Below are 22,980 nucleotides of genomic sequence, written 5' to 3' on the forward strand. Positions count from 1 at the left end.
TGGTCCTCAAAGAGGAAGAAAACAACACGACGTACGACTGCTACACAGCAGCTACACTGATAATCCTGACAGGAGGAAACTGTTCAACAGGAAAAACATATAGGATGCTCCGTTAATTCCAGTCCTGACCTTAACCTCTGCACGTTTACTGACCTTCACAGCACCGAGGTCTGAATGACTGAATCCACATCAGCCTGAGACGTCGTCTTTAAACCTCCAGTTCAAATATAAAGACTGATTGAGCAATTCAGCAAACTATTCCCGATTACAGAGGAACAGCTTCTTAAGCTCTGCCTAAAGAGAAATGTGTTCCAAAATATCAGCTAGAAACCTGCACACACTAATTTTATTCATTATTTTTAAAGGTTTAAAGATGTGCAGTCAGCAAAAAAGAAAGCAGGGAGCAACAGTACAAAAAGTAATACGCACAAAAACATAATGCTGGCCACTGATCCAAATCTCAACTCATCACTTGCCAGTGTCATAACTTCAGGTAGATAAGATCAGCAGAGAGATTAAGAGATGAAAAGACAGACGCCAAGTGTCGTCTCAGTCCGCGTCCTGCCGGTAACGGCATGAAATCACGGCGGCCTCGTCCACACAATAACGTCAGAAATAATAACACAGAGCCTGAAACGAATGGGTGTGCACGTACAATCAGAAGCATACCTCCGTAACACCGATCACTCGCCCTGCTGCAATCCGTCACACCACACGCGCAAAAGCTTCATCTACGTGCTGCCCGTCATTATCGGGGTTCGAGCAGGCCGGCGGAGCCGAGCAGCTCGGAGGAACCCGGAGACGGGGAGAGTCGGCGGAGGGGACGACAGCAGCCGGCAGCATTGTGTCAGGCCTTTCATCCCGGACAGTGCAGCCTCTGTGAGCGTGGAAACAGGGTGAGGCTGGCGTTTCTCTCACCAAGTCAACTCCAGAGCACAAACATAACCCTTGTCTTGCCCTTTTTTGTTTTCTGTTTTTTTTTTTTACAATCCGTGTCCACAGTGTGGCAGCTTTACTGGCCGCCCTGCATCATCACACGCCTGCTTTCACAATCCGCTCACATTTCACACACTGCTGCCACAACCGCGGTCGGACGCCACTGCTTTATATTAAACTATGAAACGGGAGTGCCAGCTCCGTGAGACACACCCCAAATGCTAACACAACACACACACACTGACATTCGTCTCTACCTATCCAGACTCGGACCGCTCACGATCAGTTTTAACAGTACACACACCGGATGAGGGACAGTATACGTTTCTGTAGGATCAGTGGAGATAACAAGCTGTGAGGCCTCGCATGAGTCTGGGAAAGAACAAAAAAAAAAGAAAGCTTCCTGCAGGTACATCAAAGGTTTGATTTGATCTGCTGCCAGGGACGCCGTTGCATAATCAGAGTCGTGTCGCACCGAGCGGCCACTCCTCTCTCCCATTGTTCGCCACATGCCATCCACATTCTCTGAAGGACAATCGCCATCAACCTGCCAACTGCGCCTCATGCCGTTTCCTTTTCGTCTTTGATTTTTTTTTTTGCACTTGTAGAAACGTCAGACTTGTCAATAATTTGCTCAATCAAACTGTGGACACAAGTGAGACTTTGGACCTCTGCGTGGGGGATTTGTTCTGTCAGCTGCTGAAGGTCACTGAGCAGAAGCCGGACCGTTCGCCAGCCGTGGTTTACTTCAGGAAACGTAACACTGGTGTCAACAAGTTCATTAGAAGAGTCGGGTTGAAGGAAAAATATTTAAAATGACAGTTTCACAAATAAATATGTACACAGTATTTTTTTAGGCTAACTGATGGAGACTTGAGTTTCAAGGCAGAAGTGAGCCACACTGAAATGTTTAATTATGTGTTGAGGCGTGACGAGCACACCTCATTTTTCCATTAATTACTTCCATCAGTTTCTCAGATGAGGCTCATCACTGTGTTAGACATGTACAGGAATACGAGTATCACTGATGAAGCATGCTGGGAAGTCGAATTAACTCACAACCACGGAGCGTAAACTATCAGATTCTGACATCTTGAATCAGGTAAATCTTACTCTTAAATAAAAATACTTTCACTCAACTGTTTTGGTCACTTTGGACGTGACTCAAACTATTTTTGCAAAACAACATTTCAAGGTTTTTCCTGGAAAAGTTCCTTATTTCGAAGCAATGCAAAGACTGTTCTTGATCTGATGAAATTTTACATGTTTTGTTTGGCTCAGGATCATTCAGCCTCTTCATTTTGTTAGAAACTGAGTTGGTCGTAAAATGTTCTTTTTTTATTATTACTTTTTATCACTAAGAGTGACCCTGAGACAGCTCCGGGAGTGAATTACGATGATAAAGAGAGGGCTGTGGTTCTGAGTAAACAGACTGTATCAACTTGTTTTGAGCATTGTCAAAGAGAATAGGATGAAGTTCATTCATTGACTCACACATTGAGATGACGGCTGTCAAGGTTCATCTCTTACGTAAGTGAACGGTTGTATACAGGCGGATAAACTCAGTCACTCAGGAAATGTGTGAATTCCTCATTATGTGTGGTATAGGAGTGAAACTCTTCCCCTCATCACTGCTAAACACTGCCAGATCAGATATGTGGCATTACCTCTGAAACCGTGATAAACGGGGCCATAAAGCAGCACAAACAGCGCCTGCAGTTACGTCACAGTGCAGCGAGCGTGCCGGCCCGCGCCGTGATTCCCACCGACTGCATCAGGAGTTCTGCTGGACGGTTGGACCGGTGGTACCGACCGGTGAGGGCCAGTGTAAGTGTTTTCAGCTCACGTTCAGCAGCATCTGGAAAAAAGACCCTCAGAATTGAAGTCCGAAACCGACCAGGAGGCCAAATTCATTTCTAGAGGGCGGCTAAAGGTCTCAGTTGAATTCCACGCCGCTGGATGATTCAGTGACTCTGCTGCCCTCATATCCTGGGCAGCTGTTCCATACTGACAGAGTCGGTTCTAAATAGTCGTGAATCATCGTCTCCGCTGGTGAACCAGGTCCATGTGGTCAGTATAACAGCTGGACACGCGCACAATAAGAGGAGCGCGTCTCCACTTATCAGCCCCCATCCCTGTCACAACAGTTTGTCATGCTATATTGCAATTTTGATAGTGAATGCACACGCAGCTGATAAAGGGATTTGTTAGAGAGAAGGTTACGCAACACAAGACCAATCAGCACAGGCGACGGTGATGAGGCCAATACGAGAAGAATCGCCCGGCTCAAAGGTCGAACAACACATTCAATAAGCTTTTATGATGGTCGTAACACAGTCCAGCATGAATATGAAGCAGCTCACAGCTTTATTTTCCAGGAAGACTGTTGAGTTGAAGAGATTTATTTTTCAATGCGATACTATTTAATGTTTCACAAAATGCAAAAGTGCAAATAATTTTTTTCACATATTATTCAGCAACCTGTCAGTGTTTTGGTTTTTCCATTTGTTTTGCTACCATATTTGATCAGTAATAAATTAGAAAATCAAAGACACACAGAAAGCATGTGCCGCTTAAAGGGAACTAAAGCTGATCTTCAGACCAATGAGCAGAAACTACTAACAACACATTTGTGGGACCATCAGGTGGGAACCTCCGTTCATCCGAGTTTCGTCTCGTCGGTCCCACGACGCTTCCAGGAGGCTGGACGGAATCAGAGCCCGTCCTTTAACACACAGCTCAGCAACCACTGCCCATTTAACAAACCCAGACCGCGCTCATGGGAGATCCAGGCGGCAGCAGCGCTGGTTCGACCCTCTTCAACTGAACGCGACATGCTGAGAGACGGGCCGATTCAAACATCAGGAGAGAAAACAGGAGAAAGGGCCACACTGCTGCCGAGGCAGGGAAGAGGGAAGCTGAGCGAAGCACCTGTCAGCCAGGGACTGAGGGAGTGGAGGCTGGACAAACACCAGGGCCAGAGACAGCTGAGACAGACAACTTTCCCTCGCTCCCATTCTTTCTCTTGCTCCCTCTCTCGCTCCGTCTCTGTGGCTCGTTTGCTTCGACTTTGATAAGCAGCAGTGCAATAAAGTCCTGGGCTGCATGTACGCTGCCTTGTTTGGGATTTTCTGATCATGTTTCCTGCAGCTGTGCAGCAGTAAAACAAAGCCCACTGAGTCAAATCCTCACAAGCGTTATCTTCTTTGAATTAATGGTACTGAGAAAGAAATCATGCGCTAAATAAAGATTAATTCTATCGACCAGATTAACTGCAGAGTCCAATTCTCATGAAACTCACTAAAGAAGACACAAACTGTTTGAATTAACTGATTCCTGCATGAAGGATGATTGAAATCACACTCAAACAAGCACACAAATACACAAACACACAAACACACACACAAACACAAACACACACACACACAGATGGATTTTATAGACCACAGGCAGGAGGTGAATGAGCTGCGAGAAGAGAACTAACTATAAAAAGCTGCGGTGCCGTGCGTCCTGATACCATTCCAATCAGTCCTGCTGGTCAACATGAGCCTCTGCACTAAAGATAGGACAACAGCGGCGCTTCGACTGGCCCACGCTGCCACACAGGTGTGACGGACTTCAGCCTCTGAGTTAGGTCTCATCTGCACCACCGTGAGGATCTCATATCGAAACAAATCAGGTTTCGTAAGACGGGAAATGTCCAGCAATACAATCGAGAACAAAGTTTATTGAGGAGCTGTTCTATTTATGACTCTCAATGAGACGTTTATTGAGCGCCATCATAAAGCTGCATTCTTCACCAGTGGGAGGAAGGTGTGTCTCGATAAATGAATGGCAGATTTGTTGAAGTTCTTTATTTTCTCTACATAGCTGACTTATGACGACAGATGTGGTGATCAATATTGGTCCGGTAGCTTGTCAGTTTTGAGTGGAAACATGCGGAACATCTTAAATTTAAGCCAAACTTGACAATATAAGATTTTGACCAGAGGGATCACATTTAAGTAGCTCCTAGTTGGCACTGTTAAGATTCTGATCCGCCTCAGATTGGAGCACCTGCAGGTATGGCTGCTACAGCGCCTGTCTTTGTGCTGAAACACACGGGGAGTGTGTCGCGGCGGAGGGACTGAACAGCGAGCTCCTGCAGGCGCACCTGTGTCAGAAGCGAACAGGTTGTTCAACATGCCGCATGCTTTTCAAATTAACTCACAAAGTGGCACAAATGCCTATTTAAAGCCCGAAAGACATAATGTCACCACAAAGAGTGTGTCATCAAATTACACTGGGAGTTTTCCTCATCGCTCCACCACTTGGTAATTGGGAATAAGTAACGTGTCCTGTCGGTAATTAGCGCGATCTGTGTGCGATGTTTCTTTCATGAGTCATATTCCGTGGCTGGTGTTCGATCTGTGCCAAAACCAAATGCGTTGTCTCTCATATTCCTGTTTAAATCCAACATGCCGCGCGCCCTTTGTGAAGCTTAGTAACTCAGCGTCTGTATTTGCATCAGTTACATCACATTCAAAAAGAAAAACACAGAACCCCACCTCAACAGAAGAATACATGCACGCTGGAAATAGCGCTGATCTTTTTATAACGGCAGCCTGATTCATGTCTCACATGAGGGGACATGTGAGCACAGTACAGTAAAGAAGTGGACGCGGCTCTGAGGCGCTCGTCAATTCTGTGCACGGAAAGCGAAGCTGGAATGAGTTCTACACCCTGAGCTGGTGTCGGATTACCGAGGGCTGAATGGGACGGATGGGTATCAAAGAGCTGGCGTACGGAGTCACCACTTACTTGACTGTAACTCTTGAAGACAAGTCCTGGAGATCTCCGGGGTCAAAGAGCTGCGCCTCCTTTAGTCCGAGCTTCCCGCAGGCCTTGAGGAAGACGTTGAGGTTGTCCTGGATGAAGAACAGAGCGGAGGTGAGGGAGCCGCACGACTAATCACTCCACAAGTCTCTGGTGGGGGACACTGCCGGCAAACGATTGCTTCCAAAGTTCATATCAGCAGAGGGAACAGACGAGGACAGGGAGGAGCGTGTGTGTAGCAAATAAGAAGTGACCCAGTGCACAACACACACACATACACACACACAAACACATGCAAGTGGAGAGGGGGGAGGCTGCCTGACAGGAGCTGAGTGACAGCAGCAAAGCTACCTGTGGGCCGGGTTAAGGTGGAGGCAAAACCAAACCAGGAAGTGTGACGTCTCACTCACACACACACACACCCTGAAACTGACCCCTCCCCTCCCAGCCGAGCCCTTTACTCGAGAATACCTGTGGAATCTGCGGGGCGGTGGAGTATTTTGGAGACGCGGTTGCTATGAAACCCGCGGCTGGGTGACAGAAGCTGACAAATATTTCCCTGAAGCAGTCGGAGCGGACACGGGAGTGGAGCAGCGGCTCCCCCTCCCACACCCAGCCCATCATTCTGCATTACATAAACTTTATATACCAGCACATCGTTCGCACAGATGTGCAAATGTAACACAAACTCCAAATATACACCATTTCAAACCGCTCTCCAGAAACAAAGTCAGCGTTTGGTTCCCAGTGGTACGGTTTCTCCCGCCGTAATCCAGACTGGACGCTTCGTAAGTCTGCGCTTCCCCTCGGGACAGCCCTGCTTAAAGAGGCTCTTCGTGTCATCACACAAGGCTTCAGCATGGGCGGAAATAATTAGGGGTTCCTGGTTCTAAATTTAAATAGCAAACATGGTTATTAGCAAATGGTAGGAGAGCGCTGACCTCTCCATGCAACCAGCCTAACAGCGAGCAGCTTCGCTCGGCCCTCCGCAGCACTCGACCGGGCTCTCCGGGGCGCTGGGGCCCCTTCATGCCACGGATCAGTCCTGCCTCCGTTGCATGGGGTCAGGGTGTCACTCTTCAGGGATTAGGCATCGAAAAATTGTTCCTTTTTTACATTTTTGCCAATCACTCGTGCAGCACTTTGAGTTGAGCGTTACAGTCTGAATAAATACAGATGATTCCTTATCTTCTACCTCATCTTGGTAAATCAAATAGCTAACGTCATTCCGCATGTGAATAAAGAACAGGATTAGTATTTACCTGTTTGAACGGCAAACAGCTTTTTCTTTGTCGTGAACTGTCCGTGGGTCGTGGCTCTCATGTACTTCTCAGTGAGACTAAATTTAAAGCTGTCGCGCAGGAGAACAGCGTGTACACAGTCACCAGAGCACACATGACAGCCTGCTCATTCTGCAAACTCACGAAACAGGAGAGACGGCATTCACATTTTACAGCAATGACACAAAATGAATATTCACGTCTGGAGCATGTCAAACATTTCACAACATTTTCAATTCATTTTAATTAAAAGTAACGACAGTACAATACATATAGTATAATGTCGGCTCTACTGTTTTTTAATTTCTATATTCGATATGATATATACTCAATCCTTTAACACAGAAATCTCCACGAAGAGAAAACGGCATGAATTATTGAGCTTGACTTGTTTTGGGAAATTATTGCATTATTTTAACCCTCAAACTAATTGATACATACATATATGTATATGTATATATGTACATATACATATATATATATATATAGATATAGATATATATAATTATTCCTTTTTTTTCCTTCGTTAAATCTAACTGTTAAAAAGTTATGAAAATTACAAAATCCAAATTTCTAAAAATTACAGATTTTTGCAAAACACTACTGTCTTGTGGTGAATAAGATGAAATCACTGCATTGTGAAAGCAGAAAGTGGACTGTGTAAGACAGACACAGAGAATTCCATCCCATTTAGAGAATTTCAGTTGTCATTGAGTCTGATGACATTTATGTGTGTTCCTTTAAAAGTAAATCCTGTTGTATAATTCTATTGCCAAATCTTTACAAATATCACACATATATAATAAACCTGGAGAGACTTTTGGTGTTTGATCAAAACTAGGCTGCAGAATAAAGCATGAGCACAATTCAATAAATATACTGCTGTATGATTTATAGAAAAGTCAACAAAGGCGTTAGGCCCTGGACAGTGGCATCAAAGAATGTATTAAGAGATAACCGTCATCATGAGGTATGAATTTATTCCAGGGCATTCTGAGCAGACTGAAAGCCCCCGTCCCGCCCAGCCACCCGGAGCACTGAGTCCCAGAACATGCAGAGATAATGATGTTGGAGGAATGTTATGCTGACTTGTGCCTCCACATAATCCCGCTAAATATGCTGTACCCATCCAGCAGCCTCTAATCCTCTCAGGCAGACTCCAGGACCCCCGTTTAAGCACTCCACGCCGGGAAAACAGGAAGATTTGATTCTTAAGGTGTCTGATATGGTATAAAAGGATCTCCGTCCCGACCGGTCACGTTCTGGCCAGTGCGTTTCTCTCACTGCAGTCTAAGATAGGAACTCTACAATTACCCTGGAGTGACCCCCGCCTGCGCCTCAAACTGAAAGCAAAGCTATGGTTAAAATATCAGGCTACGATTTTTTTTTTTTGAACTTGTAACAATAAACCGAGAAAAGAAGGAATAGTTGAAACGCTGCCTTTCCTCAAACCGGCCCGATGAAGTTGGATCCAGTCATAACAAGCAACCCGTTCAACACACCGTAACAAAACACGGTCAAATATCTCTCTGTGCACAGGCGATTAAGCCGACACTGATGAGTAAAGACGCCCTCAGGGCCGACGAAGCCGTCTGTTTATCTGCTCCCCGCCCGGCCTCGGCTCACCAAACAGTTTGTGCGAGCAGGGACATCCAACACCATGTCAATTACAGAGTATTTATAGCGGGCCGAGGCTGATGGAGTCATCTCCAACCCGCTCCATGTGGTTTTCCCTCCACTGAGTCTCAAATCCAGGTGGATCCATGCAGCTCGCTGTCCAACCGCACGACTTCTGCCTCGCCGGGCCCACGGTGGCAGGAACCAGGAGGCCGAGAGCCGGGCCCAGAACTGAGGTCCTGCGGCCCAAAGCCACAGCTCCCAGCAGGCGGCAGGGAGCTGTGCTGACATGTGAAACATTCTCTTGGACACGAGCAAAACCGAGGAAAAGACCTGGCTCCGGAGCCGGCGTTGCTAAATATTCCACAAAACCAGAGATTTACGTTTTTTTTTCCTCCCTTTTCTCCTTCCAAGGTTTTCACCCTGCCAGAGCTGGAGGCTGGTATCAATTTAGAAGCCTGCAAAACTTTCAGATAGCAAAAACAACCGTTCTGACTGAAACAGTAGAAAATGGTATCAGAGTGTTGATGAGGCGTGGGAGCGAAAAGTCATACTTCAGCTACAAAATGCACAAACAAAATACGTTTCTCCCATGTCAGGTCAGAATTCCCTGCCTCTAACATTGCATTATACTGACGGACAAGCTTTTACAGTAAATGTAAAGCTTACTCAACATTTTTAAAGCACACTTGTCGGAGTTGAACCCTAATCCCACACATGGAGGGTTATGGCGCACAGGGCAAGGCTGCTTCACATGTTGGAGTGAGTAATGTTTGTCTGGAGCCCTCCACTTCTCTCCAGTGTGTTTGGCAGTTAGTAACCGCCCCGGGCCAACGGGAGCCTTTAACAATTCTGTGAAAATTTATGATCAGGTGGTTTCTGGTTTGTGTCCAAGTCGCAGAAATACCACACAAGAGCTGCCGGCGGTGGAGATGCTCGACGCCTCGGCAGGTGCCGGCCAAGTCCGTCTGGACGCATCCAAAACCAACCGGCAGGAAGTCGGATATCATGGCACATGTGGCTCTGCTCTTCTGTGTTGATGGTTCAAGTTGGAGCACTCTGTGTGACCGGCGGTGCCATGGTTGTGCGAGTGTGTGCGTGAATGGCTGAAGCACTGATAACGTGCAGCATAAGTGAAGTCCATTAGGCATCTGCAGGAGCCCGGCCATTGCAAATGCATGTTGTGTCTATTCTCCGCTAAGCTCACCATTGTTTTACCAAACAAGATGAGTAATAAAGAGCCCACACTGACAGACATGCAGTCGCACTGCCTGGGCTGGAGTCGGGGCTCTCTGTAATTCCTCCAGACAGATGGGCTCAATTACTCCCACCTCACAGAGCCGTGATGAGGGACGGGTTTAAGATACAGTAGGTTCTCCACCAAACCTCTACTTTCCAAGAATCTGTTTGCAGACACTCCCAAAACTATGTCAACCGAGCCACTGTGGCCTGAAAGGAAGACGTTTCAACCTGAAGTTCTAATAATGTGAAGATATTACATCAACAGAACACCTGCCAATCAGTCAGCAATCTGTCTGGTCAGCACAAAAACTTTTTCTTTCCTTGAAGAGTTTTGATTGAGCGAAGCCTCAAGCAGGGCAGATGCCACACTTAGGAAGCAATTAAAGCTTTTCAAGCAGGTCCTCGCTAGTTTGGATAAAAATGTGGAGCGACGAGTCACTGAGGCAAAGACCTTCCAGGTATGAGACCTGCCACCAGTCAGCTCGGCTGCTGCTGTCGGCAACGTCTCAGACACCCTCAGACACACGAGATCATGAAACATGAGCAGAACGGTGTCAGAGGGACAAAACTGCCCAGAATGAGCCGCTGCATCCATTCAGGATAAGAAACAACAGAGGAGACTTACCAGTCCAGCGATCGGCGTGGGCAGCCGGTTCACCCTCTTGATGATCCCGGGCTTGATCTGGTTGATCAGACTGTGACGAGAGGAAAGGAGCGGTGATCAGCGGTGGGAGCGAGCAGGTAAGTGAAAGCCCTGGGTCCCAGGCGGGCTGGTCCAACACGACGGCACGAACAGAACATGGTGCACAGTCTCAGTGTTTACGACTTTATTTAATGGCGGCCACCTGGATTCGGTTAAGGAAATGGCCAGTGCTGCAGGATGAGGTAAACAAACTGGGCCTTCTGCTCCTGAAACACACCCTCCACGACTGAAATAACCCCAAACAAACCTGCAAGGGGCACAGATCAGCTCCGACTAACACTAATGGATTTAGATATCAGACACTAGAGGGTTTTTTATGTATGGCAAAAGTCTGTGAGGGAGAAAAACTGCATCTAAACAAAGAAAGCATTCGCTTAATAACACCGTGTCAGTGATATTCAGCAATCATAGCATTGATACTAGAGCTCATAAAAATACCTTTTTGAAGGTTGTTCCAAGCTGTGTTGGTCAACTAGAAGTCATTCATTTATTCCAGAGAGTGAATTTGATTGCAGTGATAAAATAACCAGCTGATAAGTTCCTTAATATTTTGGACCAAAGTCCAGCCAAAGGTCTATGAAGCCATTAGTCGTGCTACCTGTTGAAAACACATATGTCAGTACATTTAGTGTTTGAAAATCTGGAGAGGTGAACAGCACCAGATCAGCTCCATTATTGATCCGACGGCTGTTTTCTACACACCTTTCGAGCTCAGCGTGAGGCAAAATAACGTGTTATGACTGCAGGCTGGGAGCGGAAGGGACGGTTTCACGCTCTGCCTGGACTGACAATAGACGTGAAGAAAGTAAGCGAGGGCCATTTGGGTTCATGTCAGTCGTCTCGCGGTGGAACAATAGAACTCCATAATGATAACACACACTTAAGCTGAGTAGGATATAATCATGTGTGTGACCGACAATAAACATTCCTTTTGGAGCAAGAGGCTCTGATAACCAAAACACAATGGGAGTGACGGCCGTGTCTCGAGGTGAAGGTGATTTAATCTGTCTTCCTCTTCCCCGTGCTGAGAAAACACGCACAGAGGAACACTGAATCAAAGTGTCTATGCTGTCGTCTGAGACGGAGCGAACGCTGGCGTCAGGCTCCAATCAGCAGAACGGAGCGCTCCCGCACGGCTTGCTGGCAATTACTGCTTCCTGCTGATTCATGCAAATCACGTCACTGTCCGTCCACACACACATGCATGAGGAGACATGATGCTGAAGCTGTAACAGATACACACACACACACACACGTGAGAAAAGCTGCAAATCCACAACTCTCAGAAGAGCTCCTGCATACATAAACATGTTCCTCCAACTAACGGCTCCTGATGCACCCGGGCTGATGAGAAGGCAGGAGGGTGCCCGGGGTATCCGCTGTGGTTTGAGCCGGAGGTTTTCCATTCACTACACTGCTCCTCGCTCCTCCGTTTCATTAAAGCAGGGATGGCACTCTGCCCGGTCCACAGATCTGTAACATCTGTCAAACAGACAGCGCAACTTCTCCAGGAATAGATCGCGCTGCACGCTCTCAAACAGGACCGCAGGAGGCAGATCTCACAATGAAAACATCTAATAACTACAGAACACACTCGCTATTGTGCAGCCTGACAACACTGGCTCACTTCATGTGACAAACAAACAGCGGCCCGGCAGGGGGTCCGCCTGGGAAATATCGGGAACACTTACGCTGCAGCGCAGACCCTCCGGAGCGCGGAGGGACTCCTTATGAATGAGCGCCTTGAGAGAGGTGCCAGGGAAAAGCAGAGTACTTACTCACACAGCTGAACGCCGTTCTCCAGCTCGGATCGGAAGTCGCTGCTCCCAAATTTTTTCTTGGTTACTGCCTGGAAAAAAAAAAAAAAAAGTGATGCAAAAATAGTGAGCGAAATGGCAAGAGGGGCCGGGTGAGGAGAAGAGGTGGGGAGGGCTGTGTGTGTGTGTGTGTGTGTGTGTGTGTGTGTGTGTGTGTGTGTGTGTGTGTGTGTGTGTGTGTGTGTGAAGAGGGGCGGGGAGGCTGGAGAATAAAGGTAGGATGTTGAGAACAGTAGCAGAGGAAGTCGGAGGTATTTCCTCCTGAGTTCCTGGTCCTACACGGTCTCTGCAGGACGGCCCCGGACGCCGGTCTTCAGGTATTCCTCGGGAACTCTCGAGTGGCTCGGGTCAACCGGCTCAAGTGCTGAAAGCTGCCGGTAAGCGGGAGAGCTGGGCCGAAACTATGCTGGAGCCAGACTGCCAAAGCCGCAAGGCTGTGGGAGCATCTGGAGCGCTGGAGGAGCAGCGCAGACCTCATGCCTTTCCCATGATCTCAAACCACCACGAGCCATTATGCAGGCAAACACACACTCTGCATGCATGACATGCAGCCTTACACACTTTAACGTGTACATATACAGCAGAGGAAGGGAAACAAACGAAAGCCTTGATTTTAATCACGCCGTCTGCCTGTTCATTTTTACGTCCACATTCTTCTGCAAAAGAAACATCTCCATCCCTCTTGGTTATTTCATGTTAGACTGGATGTTTGTTCCTGGAGATCAAATTCAACTTCATAACTGAGTTACTTCTTCTGTTTATTTCTCTGTCAACTCTTCGGCCAATCGGTTCCTGAAACACCAAATCCAACACAAACGCTTCCACTGGAAAACGCAGCGCTCACTGCTATCACTTCAAAACGCCATTTATTTTTCCAAACATGTTTGATTGAAGAATGGGGTGTGAAGAGTGTTCACAGTAATGTGAACTGGATCTAAAACACTCCCAGAATGCAGTCAGCGCTTGGCTGACTTTTGACAGCATTCTTACCAAACATTTCTTACACAATCAGGGAGAAGGCTTTGCCTCATGCACTTAGTTTTTGAGACATTTCAGGTGAATAAATTCAGACACAACTAGAATCTCCCTGATTCGAGTCCAGGTTTAGGGGTTTTCATTTCAAACTACACGTCCTGGAAGGCTTTGTCAGGTTTCCTCTTATGATTGTCTCTCTGAGTTATTCCAGCGATGGACCAGTGGCCTCGGAATGGAACCGTCGCTCAGCTCTGATGGAGCTCTGCAGAAGATGGACGATGACACCCTAAGCTGCATGTTTCGGGATCCAACTGCTGTACATAAACCGCCAAGAGCTAAAAGAGTTTGAAGTCAGCTCCAGAGCGGCATGTGCAGGTGGCACGAACAAAAACAAATATGTGTACACTCACACAAAAAGCTGAACAAGTCAGACGGGTCTCACAATTCAAGATCGTCTGACGCGCGCCATTTCCAGCATGTTGTCAAATTTTCTCTTCTTCAAGGAAAAGAGAGAAAAAACTGGAATCAACAGGAGCAGGACGGAGCAGGACGAAGCAGGTCAGCGTACCGGGGTGGACAGGAGAAACCACAACGACTGATTCAGAGCCACGATTATCATCTTCAAACAAGTCACGTTACACCCGGGACACACCCTGGTAACCTGAGACGGCTCGCTCCTCTGATGCCCATCATTCCAGGAGAATCAGACCATGCTGAAAAGAAAAGCTGAACAAAATCAGACTTCTCATCAACTCCTTCAGAATCGGGCTTCGTAGATCCGCGCATTGTGATCAAGCTACTGTTGGCAAATTCTCTCCTTGTTTACAAAACACACTGAGATCCAGGCCTGCTCCTCTTTCATTGACAAAATTACAAACAGGAGCAGACACCAGGAAGACAGACAGACACGCAATGCCGCGCACACACACACACACACACACACACAGACCAAACAGGCTTTACAGCTACGAGTGATCAGACCGGCCCTGTTGCCAGATGAAATCCTGACCCCTACTGTTCTGTCAACGTGGGGGCAGCAGCTTCAGCTCACACGAATGTAAACAAACAATACAGGAGGCAACGGCGCACAAAGTGTCATTCCTCTTTCACTCCCGTCTTTTCATTCCCACTTTCCAATCAAAGCTACATCAGGCCAACAAAGGCATGAATGCAGTAATTAAGATATTATGTGTCTGAGCTGAAGTGTGGGACCGGGCCTGGCACCAGAAGACTTTTCCCCTCCGTCGTCATCATTAGAGGTATTAAGCGCTCTCAGATCCAGGCCGCTGTGCCCTCCCTCTCCGCGTGGGGATAACAAGTCTAATCTGCAACAACAGAGCGCCGCTCTAATTTAACAGGGAGATTTAAAAAGGAGGAGCTGAGATTTGAAGACCGGCTCTCCTCCCTGTGAAGCCCCCCTTCGCTCCCCTCAAGAATGTGCAGCTCAACGCAGTCAAAGCAGGTTCCAGTTGGAGACTGGAAGCTCATGAAACTAATCATTATTATTACTGGAGGCGGAGCAGTGGAGTCTCTGCGTCCATCACTCCATCACTCGTTCTTGTTTATTCATGCGACCCACTGAGGCAGATCTGCTGAAACCAGGCCCCTCCCTCAACCGCCACTAATTGTTTCTGAAATTCTTTGTTCTCTTTATACAGGAGACATGGGCACGGGTCGCCAGAGGGCAGCTGGGACATTATCCAACCATTTCAGGGTTTAGACTCAAGAAAAACATACGACTGAGTGAAAGGCCATTAGCTCGACACCACCGGCATATTAGAGCAAAAGAAGAGCGACAACATGCGAGTGGGCGTGAGAGAGCCTGATTCATGTGAGTACGTCTGAGTGCATGCAGACTCTTTCTGTCAAAACAGTCAGAAAATGTGGAGTGGCGGCGAGGTGACTAATGATCTGCCCTGCCACACAGCTCCAGGTATCACAAACAAGACGACAACACGGAAGGAGACGCATGAAAGCTCTGGACGGAAGACGGGAGGCGTGAAGGTGAATGTAAATATATTTAAAAGGTTTAAAAACACAAGTTATATTAAGGAAAAAAGACAGATCTCCTGGAATTTAACAAGGAGAGCTATTAACCGAAGAAATGTGAGAAGAACGCCAATCATGAAGAAGGTGTATGATCTCCACAAAAACCTGCATTTCGCTCAATCGATGGAGAGCAAATGTTTCAAGATCTCCAAACTACCGACCTAACTTGAAAGCACGTATGTGTTTCACAGCTGATTGAGTGAAATTCACATTACAGATGTGTCTGACTGGACTAACAGGACGATGCACTATTCCAATACTGAAACATTTGCTTATTGTAACTCCTAAAAGAACATTTTCTTGGAGGATAAATTCCCAGCTGTAAACAACCAACCAACACTACAGGCAGATTTACAGTCAGAAAATAACCTTGAATGTAGTTTTTGCGACGGAGGAAGGATACTTAGTGACAGAAAATGCAAACTCCCCACACAGAGGCCCCAAATCCAGATTAGAACTGTGAGCAGGAGCACCAACCACTACAAGACTCCGCCTCAGGCATTTCCATCCTCAGCTGGCCGGCGATGGCAGAAAACTGTCAAGTTGTGGCTCACACTGTTTCCATACTTCCACCAAAACCAGTAGTGACACAATTAAAACCACTAAAACAGACCGATCAAAATCAAACGCTGGAGCTGGAATCAAGCATTCTGTCTGTGAGGATAACAGTTTGTCTTCATGGCAGGCCGCACGCACGGCTTTCTGATGCCGAGGCTGCGTAAACGCTGCCGTTTGTTGTTGATTGTCGAAACTCGCAGCCTTTCTGTTCAGTTAACAAGGAGCTCCATTCTTGGGGCGGGCCGGCCGGCTGCAGGCCGCGGCGCCCCGTGCTGACGGCCGGCCCGCTCTGAGGGGGCCATGTTCACAGCTAATGCAGGAATGTGTCCATGTGACGGGCTCCAGACCGTTTAGTCCAGTTTTTAACAGCGCCGCCGGCCTCGCCACGCACACATGCCTCTGTTTAAAGCGCTGCGAAGCCAAGGAGCCTGTTAATCATTCAGTGGCACAATCCAACGGCCACAAAACCTTCTCTTTGAAGGGAAGCCGTTCCCCTCATGCCAGAACTTGGCCTCTGACTGCTCTCGTGTTTCCCCCACGCTCAACTCCTCGTACCTAACATCATAAATCGGCGGCTTTGCGGCCTTTACCGTCACCTGTTTGTTCAGCTTTCAGCACACTCTCCTTAATCTAGCGGCCCCCCGGCTGAGATCAAGCCCCCTCCTCTGCACACGAGCGGAGCCACTACAATGGGCCAGTGTGCGAGTGTGAGAGACACTGATGTCACATCCAAGGCATCCAGATTCCCCCCTCATGAAATTACAACAATATTTGTTTAGTTACAGTCCTGCAGTAGCTCCACGCCCCCCACAGAGGCAACTATTCTGCATACTTGTTAGTTGGAAAAAGAAAAAAAAAAGAGGCTTTGGACCAGGGTCAGTGGAAACTTTACATAACAGGACATTTCAGAAATGAAATGAGACGACTGGTGAACCTTGTGTGTGTGTGTGTGTGTTGGAAGCGATTTCAAATTTAGCAGAGTGCCACAGGAAGGGGGGCACATTAAGGCACCAGAACTCTCTTTATGAAACCATATTTTACAGAATCTGTCCAATATGATGACGACGTGCCTTAATACATGACTGTTGTTTCAGTTTCAGTCCAGCAATCTAAGTTTTGTGGTATCTTGCACGAATTACAAATACTCACATTACACCTTTTAGATTACTTTATTTTTTGTCAAGTATACATTTGTACTCACACTTTATTGGAGTAGAACTTTCAACATATGACCAATGTTTGATGACCACAATATCAGGTTGTTTTTGAACATTTCTATCAGAATATTTCTAGCAAACAAGTTATTTTTTTAAGTGAAGAAAGGAAAAAAAAAATTCTATAGTGTGACTACATAAATTGTCTGTGAGAAATATTGTTAGTGAAATACATGTAAACTGAGTCAAATGCTTTTGACAAAGCAGTTTGAGAAGATTACATTCTGCTTGAGTATTTAACACCAGTACTTTGAAATGTATCAAAGTACGATGTCTGCAATGCAACAGGTTTAAGCTAAAAAAAATGGTGGATAGATAGATACTGTTATCCAAAAGTTAAATGCTGATTGTGATAAAAACAAACATGCCTTTCAATGAAGAAAATAAGGATATAAAGAATAGGATATTTTTCAAGTAATTTCTTATTTGTTTAAATGTTAATCTCAAGAGTTACAAGAGACATGAAGTGACATGTCCTCAATTCTACATTATTATTGGTTTTCTATTTTCTAGACTTTTTTTTTTTTTAAGTTGAAGTAGCTCCTCAAGTTTCAACCACGAACTTCAAACACTTCTGTTGCTGAAACCGAATCGCATGAACTGTCCAGTAAATAAAACACATCTCACTCGGTCGTTCGTAGAAGAACAGAGTTTGCTTGAAACTCACCTCGATCCACCTCTGCGCCTCCAAGTAGGCTTGATCGCAGCTGACCGCGGACTGCTCGCGCCACTCCATCTCAGAGAGGTTCTCTCGGTTCTCCTGGCTCTACTGGTTCTGACGGTCAGTCCGTCAGCGGGCAGCAGGACTCGGCTCCTCGAGCGTGTGAAAAGCCGTCAGGGCGGACGGACTGCTGCCGCAGGTGAGCCTCTCCAGTCACTCATCAGAAATGCCTCCTATTGTTCTGCAGCGGGGTGAATCAGAGGTGGAACAGTCGCGAGCTTCTCCTCCGTGCATCACGGCGCCGCGCGTGCTCACCTGTGTTCCCCACGTCGGACACACCTGAGATCAGCCTGCAACGCTCCACCGGCACAAAAGACGAAAATCCCAGCCGGAGGGTTCCCAGCCGGAGGTCCGGGGACCACCCGCAGGTCCTCAGGTGAATTAACCTGAACCCTCAGGGAGGAGGTTACTTTACAAGTTCTCACCGTGCACAGAACTCCCAGACGTGCACGCTGGTGCGAACACAGAGAGGAGGAAGCAAGAGCAGGCAGTCATTCTGAAACTAATCCAGACTTAAGCTTCCAAAACGGGGGAAACTCAGCTGACTGGTTTGATCCAATACTGTAAAGTTTAGTAAAAGAAGTTCAGCTCTACTGTATGGGTCAATCCCTGTCCTACACCGCCCCCCTGTGGCGGTTTAGGGGCATTACAGCATACTCCAGGCGCACTGAGGCTGGCAGCTGAACTTTTCTGGACTGCAGGGGACATATTTTAGAGGGAGACGCTGCTAGTTACTTTGTATTGTTTTTCCTTTCATTTAAAAAAAAAAAAAAAGATATAAAGTTTTGATTTGTACACTTTTCAAGTCTTTCCCTTTAAGATGACTTATTTACTTAAATCCAATGTGTTACTACTGTATCAGAAACATGCAGCTCAGTGGCTTCTCTGAGACGCTCTCGCAGTTTATTCAGATACGGACCACAGGCAGCTGGGATCTGTGCTGAAAGAAGGGGAACGTGCAAAATCCTACACAGAGAAGCTCAAATAGGGCGAACCACTGCACCGCCGTCCACGTAGCAGTAACCATTACGCAAGTGAGAAACAGTTATCGGATTTGCATTCCAGAAAAAGTGCACGGAAAAAAAGAAAGTTTAATAAACTTGCCTTTAATTTGACAGAATTTCTACTGGTTACAAAAACATGTAGGCACCGTCCACAGCAGAGCACAGTCAGCACGTTGTGTTAGCCTCACGGAAATCTGTTCAACACCGTCACTGCAAGAACAAAGCAATTAGGCCCGTCCACCAAAAGCTATGAATAAAATTAAAGCCTCACAAAAACACGGTTCCCCAGCTCATTCAGAGTGTGTAGTTAGACAGTTCATCGTAAACACATTCCGACACGCGGCTGCATCAAACTCAATAACGATTTGGGTTGGCTCGGTGATGTGGAAAACGGGTTACATCCCCGCCTTGAACGTCATCCAAGCAGCCTGTAAACACACCACAAGCAGCCCGTTTCAGCTGTGGAAGATTTAGATCACACTGAGAAATACTTAAAGTTTGACAGCAGCTCTAATTAATTCTCATTAATTTATTCAACTTTTTACACGAGAGAAGTTCCTTCTGAATGATATCCCTGACATTTTGATTTGTTTCTTCACTTCAATAGCATTAAACAAAATGGAGCATTTTCCATGGCGGTCAGCACTTTTGAAACTTTTGGCAGTAATGTTTTGTTGTCGACGGGAATGGAAAGGAGCCCCCCTCCCCCCCATTAGGAGTCTTTTGACAGGGCGATGATGGTGAAGCGGACTTCCTGGGGGTCACGATCCATGAAGTTCTTACAAACTTCTACGGCGTCCTGAAACAAAGGAGCGAAACAGTGAATGGCAGCGCGTGGTTTTTGAAATGACGACGTGTCAGATGTATTCAGGAGCACCGTACCTCCAGGAACGTCTCCTCTGATGTTTTTCCGTGGACAATCGGCTGAAGCTTCCGGCCGTCTGGGTGACAGAAACAGCAGAGCTCAAGGTGAGGCCTCACAGATGTGTGGTTTGGCTCTTCCTGCTTGACTCCGAGTAAAAACCTCTTGATACGCGTCAGATTGCATCATTTGTTTAACATGTTGAGCATCTGAAGGAACGGGGGTGGAAGGCCAGCCTAACAGATGACTCAGTGTAAACTTAACAGTTCCATCCATCACATGAAAACAACTTGATGCCTTTGTGTTTCCACGTCCCTAAAACTAAGTCCTAGTAAGGTTTATCTGCTGCTGATAGCCTGTTGCAGCGTTCAGTGCTTGGTACGAGCTGAAAAAAAAAGAAAAAACCTGACAATAATTTCATTCAGGCATGAATATTCTGAAATGTGTTGATGAGCATTTCTTCGGGAAGAGTTTCTCCATCCATTCAGGAGTGATGAGGGAGAACAGGGAGAACGTTTCGATCCAGAGGTGACAAAGGAGGCCCGTTCCACAGAAGAACACACAGTTTTTATGGTTAACTCACCCAGTTCATATAAGTGTCCTCCGTTATTCACGAAGGCTATAAAGTGCAGATTAACTTTCTCATCTAAACTCGGAGCCTAGGGGGGAAAAAGAAAAGACAAACAGGCCAAATGAGTTCATCACACTCAAATGTCTAAACAGCTTCAGACAGTTCAGAACTGGTTACCAACCTCGGTCTGTCCCTCCTGAGCGCTGGACTCATGTGTGACTCGTATGCTCTGGAAGACAGAAAGGCTTCATTTCAAACCATTCTCAATTTCTGTTGCTCTGACATCTCTGAATATCTGTTATTGTGTCTGATAATTGTGTTGTATAAATAATATTTCATTTCATATTAAAAGTATCCTGCTTTGCAAGGGTGTGTATATACAATATATAACTACATAATGTACTTCACAACAATGAACGTATCTCAACATTAGCAATGTTATCAAATATACTGAAAAGACAAATAAGTTTACTGTAATTTCAAACACGCTTTAAAGTAACAAATGTGTCATAACGAAGCTTTGGACAAAGTCTGAAAATGAGCCTCTCCTTCAGATCATGTGTGTTGGAGCATGAGGATGTCGAAAACTTCAGTTCTTTAGCGCCAACAGGAAACATATTTGCAGCTGAAGCTTTCCCCACCTCATCTTTTTCCAGGAAGACGGCTCTCTCGTCTGGGCTCATTTTAGAAGTTTGTTCAAGAAACTTCTTGAGAGGAGAATCAGCCTCTGGAGAGAGAATATCGAGAAAGTGCCTCTAAAAACGGGGCTGGATTTATAATAGTGTGAATATCAGCTGCTCAGTTTCATATAATCACCAAATTCCAGGTGTGCCTGGTTGTTTGCCACAGCGTGAATTAATCCAATGGTTCCACAAGCGTTTCCAATGGTTTGCTTAATGAAGTACACATCCGGAGAGACCTCCTGTTGTTGTTTTTTCAGTTTATCCTCCTCTTGCTGCTTGAACGCCTCGTACTGAAGACACAATAAACAAACCAGTGAGGAAGACAAGTATATAAACAAAGAAACTTCTGGACTGGGTGTGAACCTACATAAGGCATTGTGAATAATACATGAGATATTGAAGATGTTTCTTGAAGTACCTTCTCTGTCACTGGGAAAAGCAGCAACACTGCGCACACGGGTCTTGGTACCATGCCCAGGAGCTCTGGGTCCAGTCCGTACACGTCTCCAAACTGCCAGGTCGGCTTCATACCCAAGCAAGTGACAAACTACACACAGCCAGAGAGTCAGCTGGTTTTCTCAACAAGAGAGATTCAACACAAAAGGCAATCACATCCAAAAGAAAACATTAAAAGAATTGTGGTTTGCAGAGATTATGATGGCAAAGGAGTGTAACACACCACAAACAAATGTCACTGTCATGAATAAAATACACCCACACGGGATCTAGACCTGTGTCTCAGTCCAGGGACAGGAGAATCATTAAACTCCATTCATTTTGTCGTGTCTAAAACTACAGTAATAAAACGTGGCTATATTTATCCTACTGTGTACCCTTATCTTGTTGGACCTGTGGCCTTCCTGTTTTGGAGTGGTGGTAAGGCTGAAAGCAATGTTTTGTGAACTTCATTTTAACCTTAAAGAACAACCACAAGACCTAAACTAATGATTCCAAACTGTTGAACTTTTATTGTCTTGTGACAACTAAAATATCTCATTAAGACTTTCGTCTCGATAACATACTCGTATAAACGTATATGAATAACTGTGCTGTCTTTTGTTTCACAACTATTGCATTAATGTATTTTTTTTCTTGCTGTTCCATCTGCAGGAACAACATTAGGCTGAGTGATGCGGCTCTGCTCGGTAGGCCGTTAGCCTGCCCACATCGGTCTCTCGCAAACTGTCTTTATTTGTCTAATTATGGCCACACAGAGAAGAAATTACTCACCTTTGTCATGACCTGAAATGAAAAGACAGAAATAAAAATGTTAAAAACAATGTTGTCGAGTTGAAACACACATTCACCGGCTCCAGCTTTTGTTCTCTATGCTAGCTACAAGTTAGCTCCCCTCACATGGAATGAATGGCTTCGAAAAGAGAAGAGTTTGAAGAAAACTCAACAGCACATACTTCTGGGTTGGATTCCAGAGGCAGCCAGCACGGACAGTCCATTTTGAAGAAGGTCTAAGATGATATGTTTGGCAAAAGAAAGATGAACCGGATTTATTTATTGAGGGAGGAAAAGCTAAACAAAAAGTGTTTGACAGCTGGAAAGCGCTTCCGCGTCCGGAAAGTTCACTTCACAATGCAGGGGTAGATGTTCTGCAAACATGAAGGTTAACGGCGCAATACACAGGTATTTGAGTATTAAAGTGATAATTTAAATAGAAAATAGAATACATTTCAACATTTTTTATCTCCAATAACTTTTATTGAAAGCCTAAGATTCATAATATGAAAGTTTGTTGATATTAGTACCCCTATTTCTTATTATGGTGGACGAGTCCAAAAATGCTGGGCGTGGATAAAACTGACGTCACATTCAAACCCAAGCGCTACTCTTCTGCAAGTCATCCTGAAAGCCCTCCAGACTCAGAATTCTGGATTATCACTGAACCAATGTCATTCTGGGTCAGAGGTCACTCACGGGT

The 22,980-nt window shown here is 46.0% G+C and overlaps 2 protein-coding genes across 7 annotated transcripts in view; both read right to left on the minus strand.

Moving 5' to 3' along the window:
* Positions 1 to 18,105, minus strand: part of LOC115402965 (LIM domain only protein 7-like) — a 44,507-nt gene extending 26,402 nt beyond the window's left edge. For 4 of the 6 annotated variants that reach the window (XM_030111673.1, XM_030111670.1, XM_030111672.1 and 1 more), the window contains exons 1-4: positions 17,874 to 18,104; positions 12,372 to 12,442; positions 10,516 to 10,585; positions 5,737 to 5,843 (exon numbers count right to left, since the gene is read on the minus strand). In XM_030111673.1, coding sequence (XP_029967533.1) covers positions 5,737 to 5,843; positions 10,516 to 10,585; positions 12,372 to 12,442; positions 17,874 to 17,942 — 317 coding nt within the window. In that variant the 5' untranslated portion in view covers positions 17,943 to 18,104. Of the gene's footprint in view, positions 1 to 5,736; positions 5,844 to 10,515; positions 10,586 to 12,371; positions 12,443 to 17,873 lie in introns of all 6 variants that reach the window. The other 2 variants (XM_030111671.1, XM_030111674.1) reach the window with 2 other exon arrangements.
* Positions 18,106 to 19,017: 912 nt separating this feature from the next.
* uchl3 (ubiquitin carboxyl-terminal esterase L3 (ubiquitin thiolesterase)) lies at positions 19,018 to 22,617 on the minus strand. Its single transcript, XM_030111845.1, has 9 exons — positions 22,460 to 22,617; positions 22,278 to 22,289; positions 21,466 to 21,594; positions 21,181 to 21,337; positions 21,006 to 21,091; positions 20,546 to 20,593; positions 20,377 to 20,452; positions 19,814 to 19,872; positions 19,018 to 19,730 (listed from the first exon to the last, which is right to left on the minus strand). The coding sequence occupies exons 1-9, from the start codon at positions 22,499 to 22,501 to the stop codon at positions 19,644 to 19,646; spliced, it is 696 nt and encodes a 231-aa protein (XP_029967705.1). The 5' UTR covers positions 22,502 to 22,617; the 3' UTR covers positions 19,018 to 19,643.
* Between the last annotated feature and the right edge of the window lie 363 nt (positions 22,618 to 22,980).

Source organism: Salarias fasciatus, chromosome 16 (assembly GCF_902148845.1).
Source record: "Salarias fasciatus chromosome 16, fSalaFa1.1, whole genome shotgun sequence".
NCBI classification, from domain to species: Eukaryota; Metazoa; Chordata; class Actinopteri; order Blenniiformes; family Blenniidae; genus Salarias; species Salarias fasciatus.

What these genes read in the sequence shown, in the direction of transcription:
- uchl3 (XM_030111845.1), bottom strand. Translation starts at nt 22,501, where the DNA reads ATGGACTGTCCGTGCTGGCTGCCTCTGGAATCCAACCCAGAA. An exon ending in TCTTCCTGGAAAAAGATGAG is followed by an intron (nt 20,594 to 21,005) that starts GTGGGGAAAGCT and finishes TCTGTCTTCCAG; the next exon opens with AGCATACGAGTCACACATGA. An exon ending in CAGAGGAGACGTTCCTGGAG is followed by an intron (nt 19,731 to 19,813) that starts GTACGGTGCTCC and finishes CCTTTGTTTCAG; the next exon opens with GACGCCGTAGAAGTTTGTAA.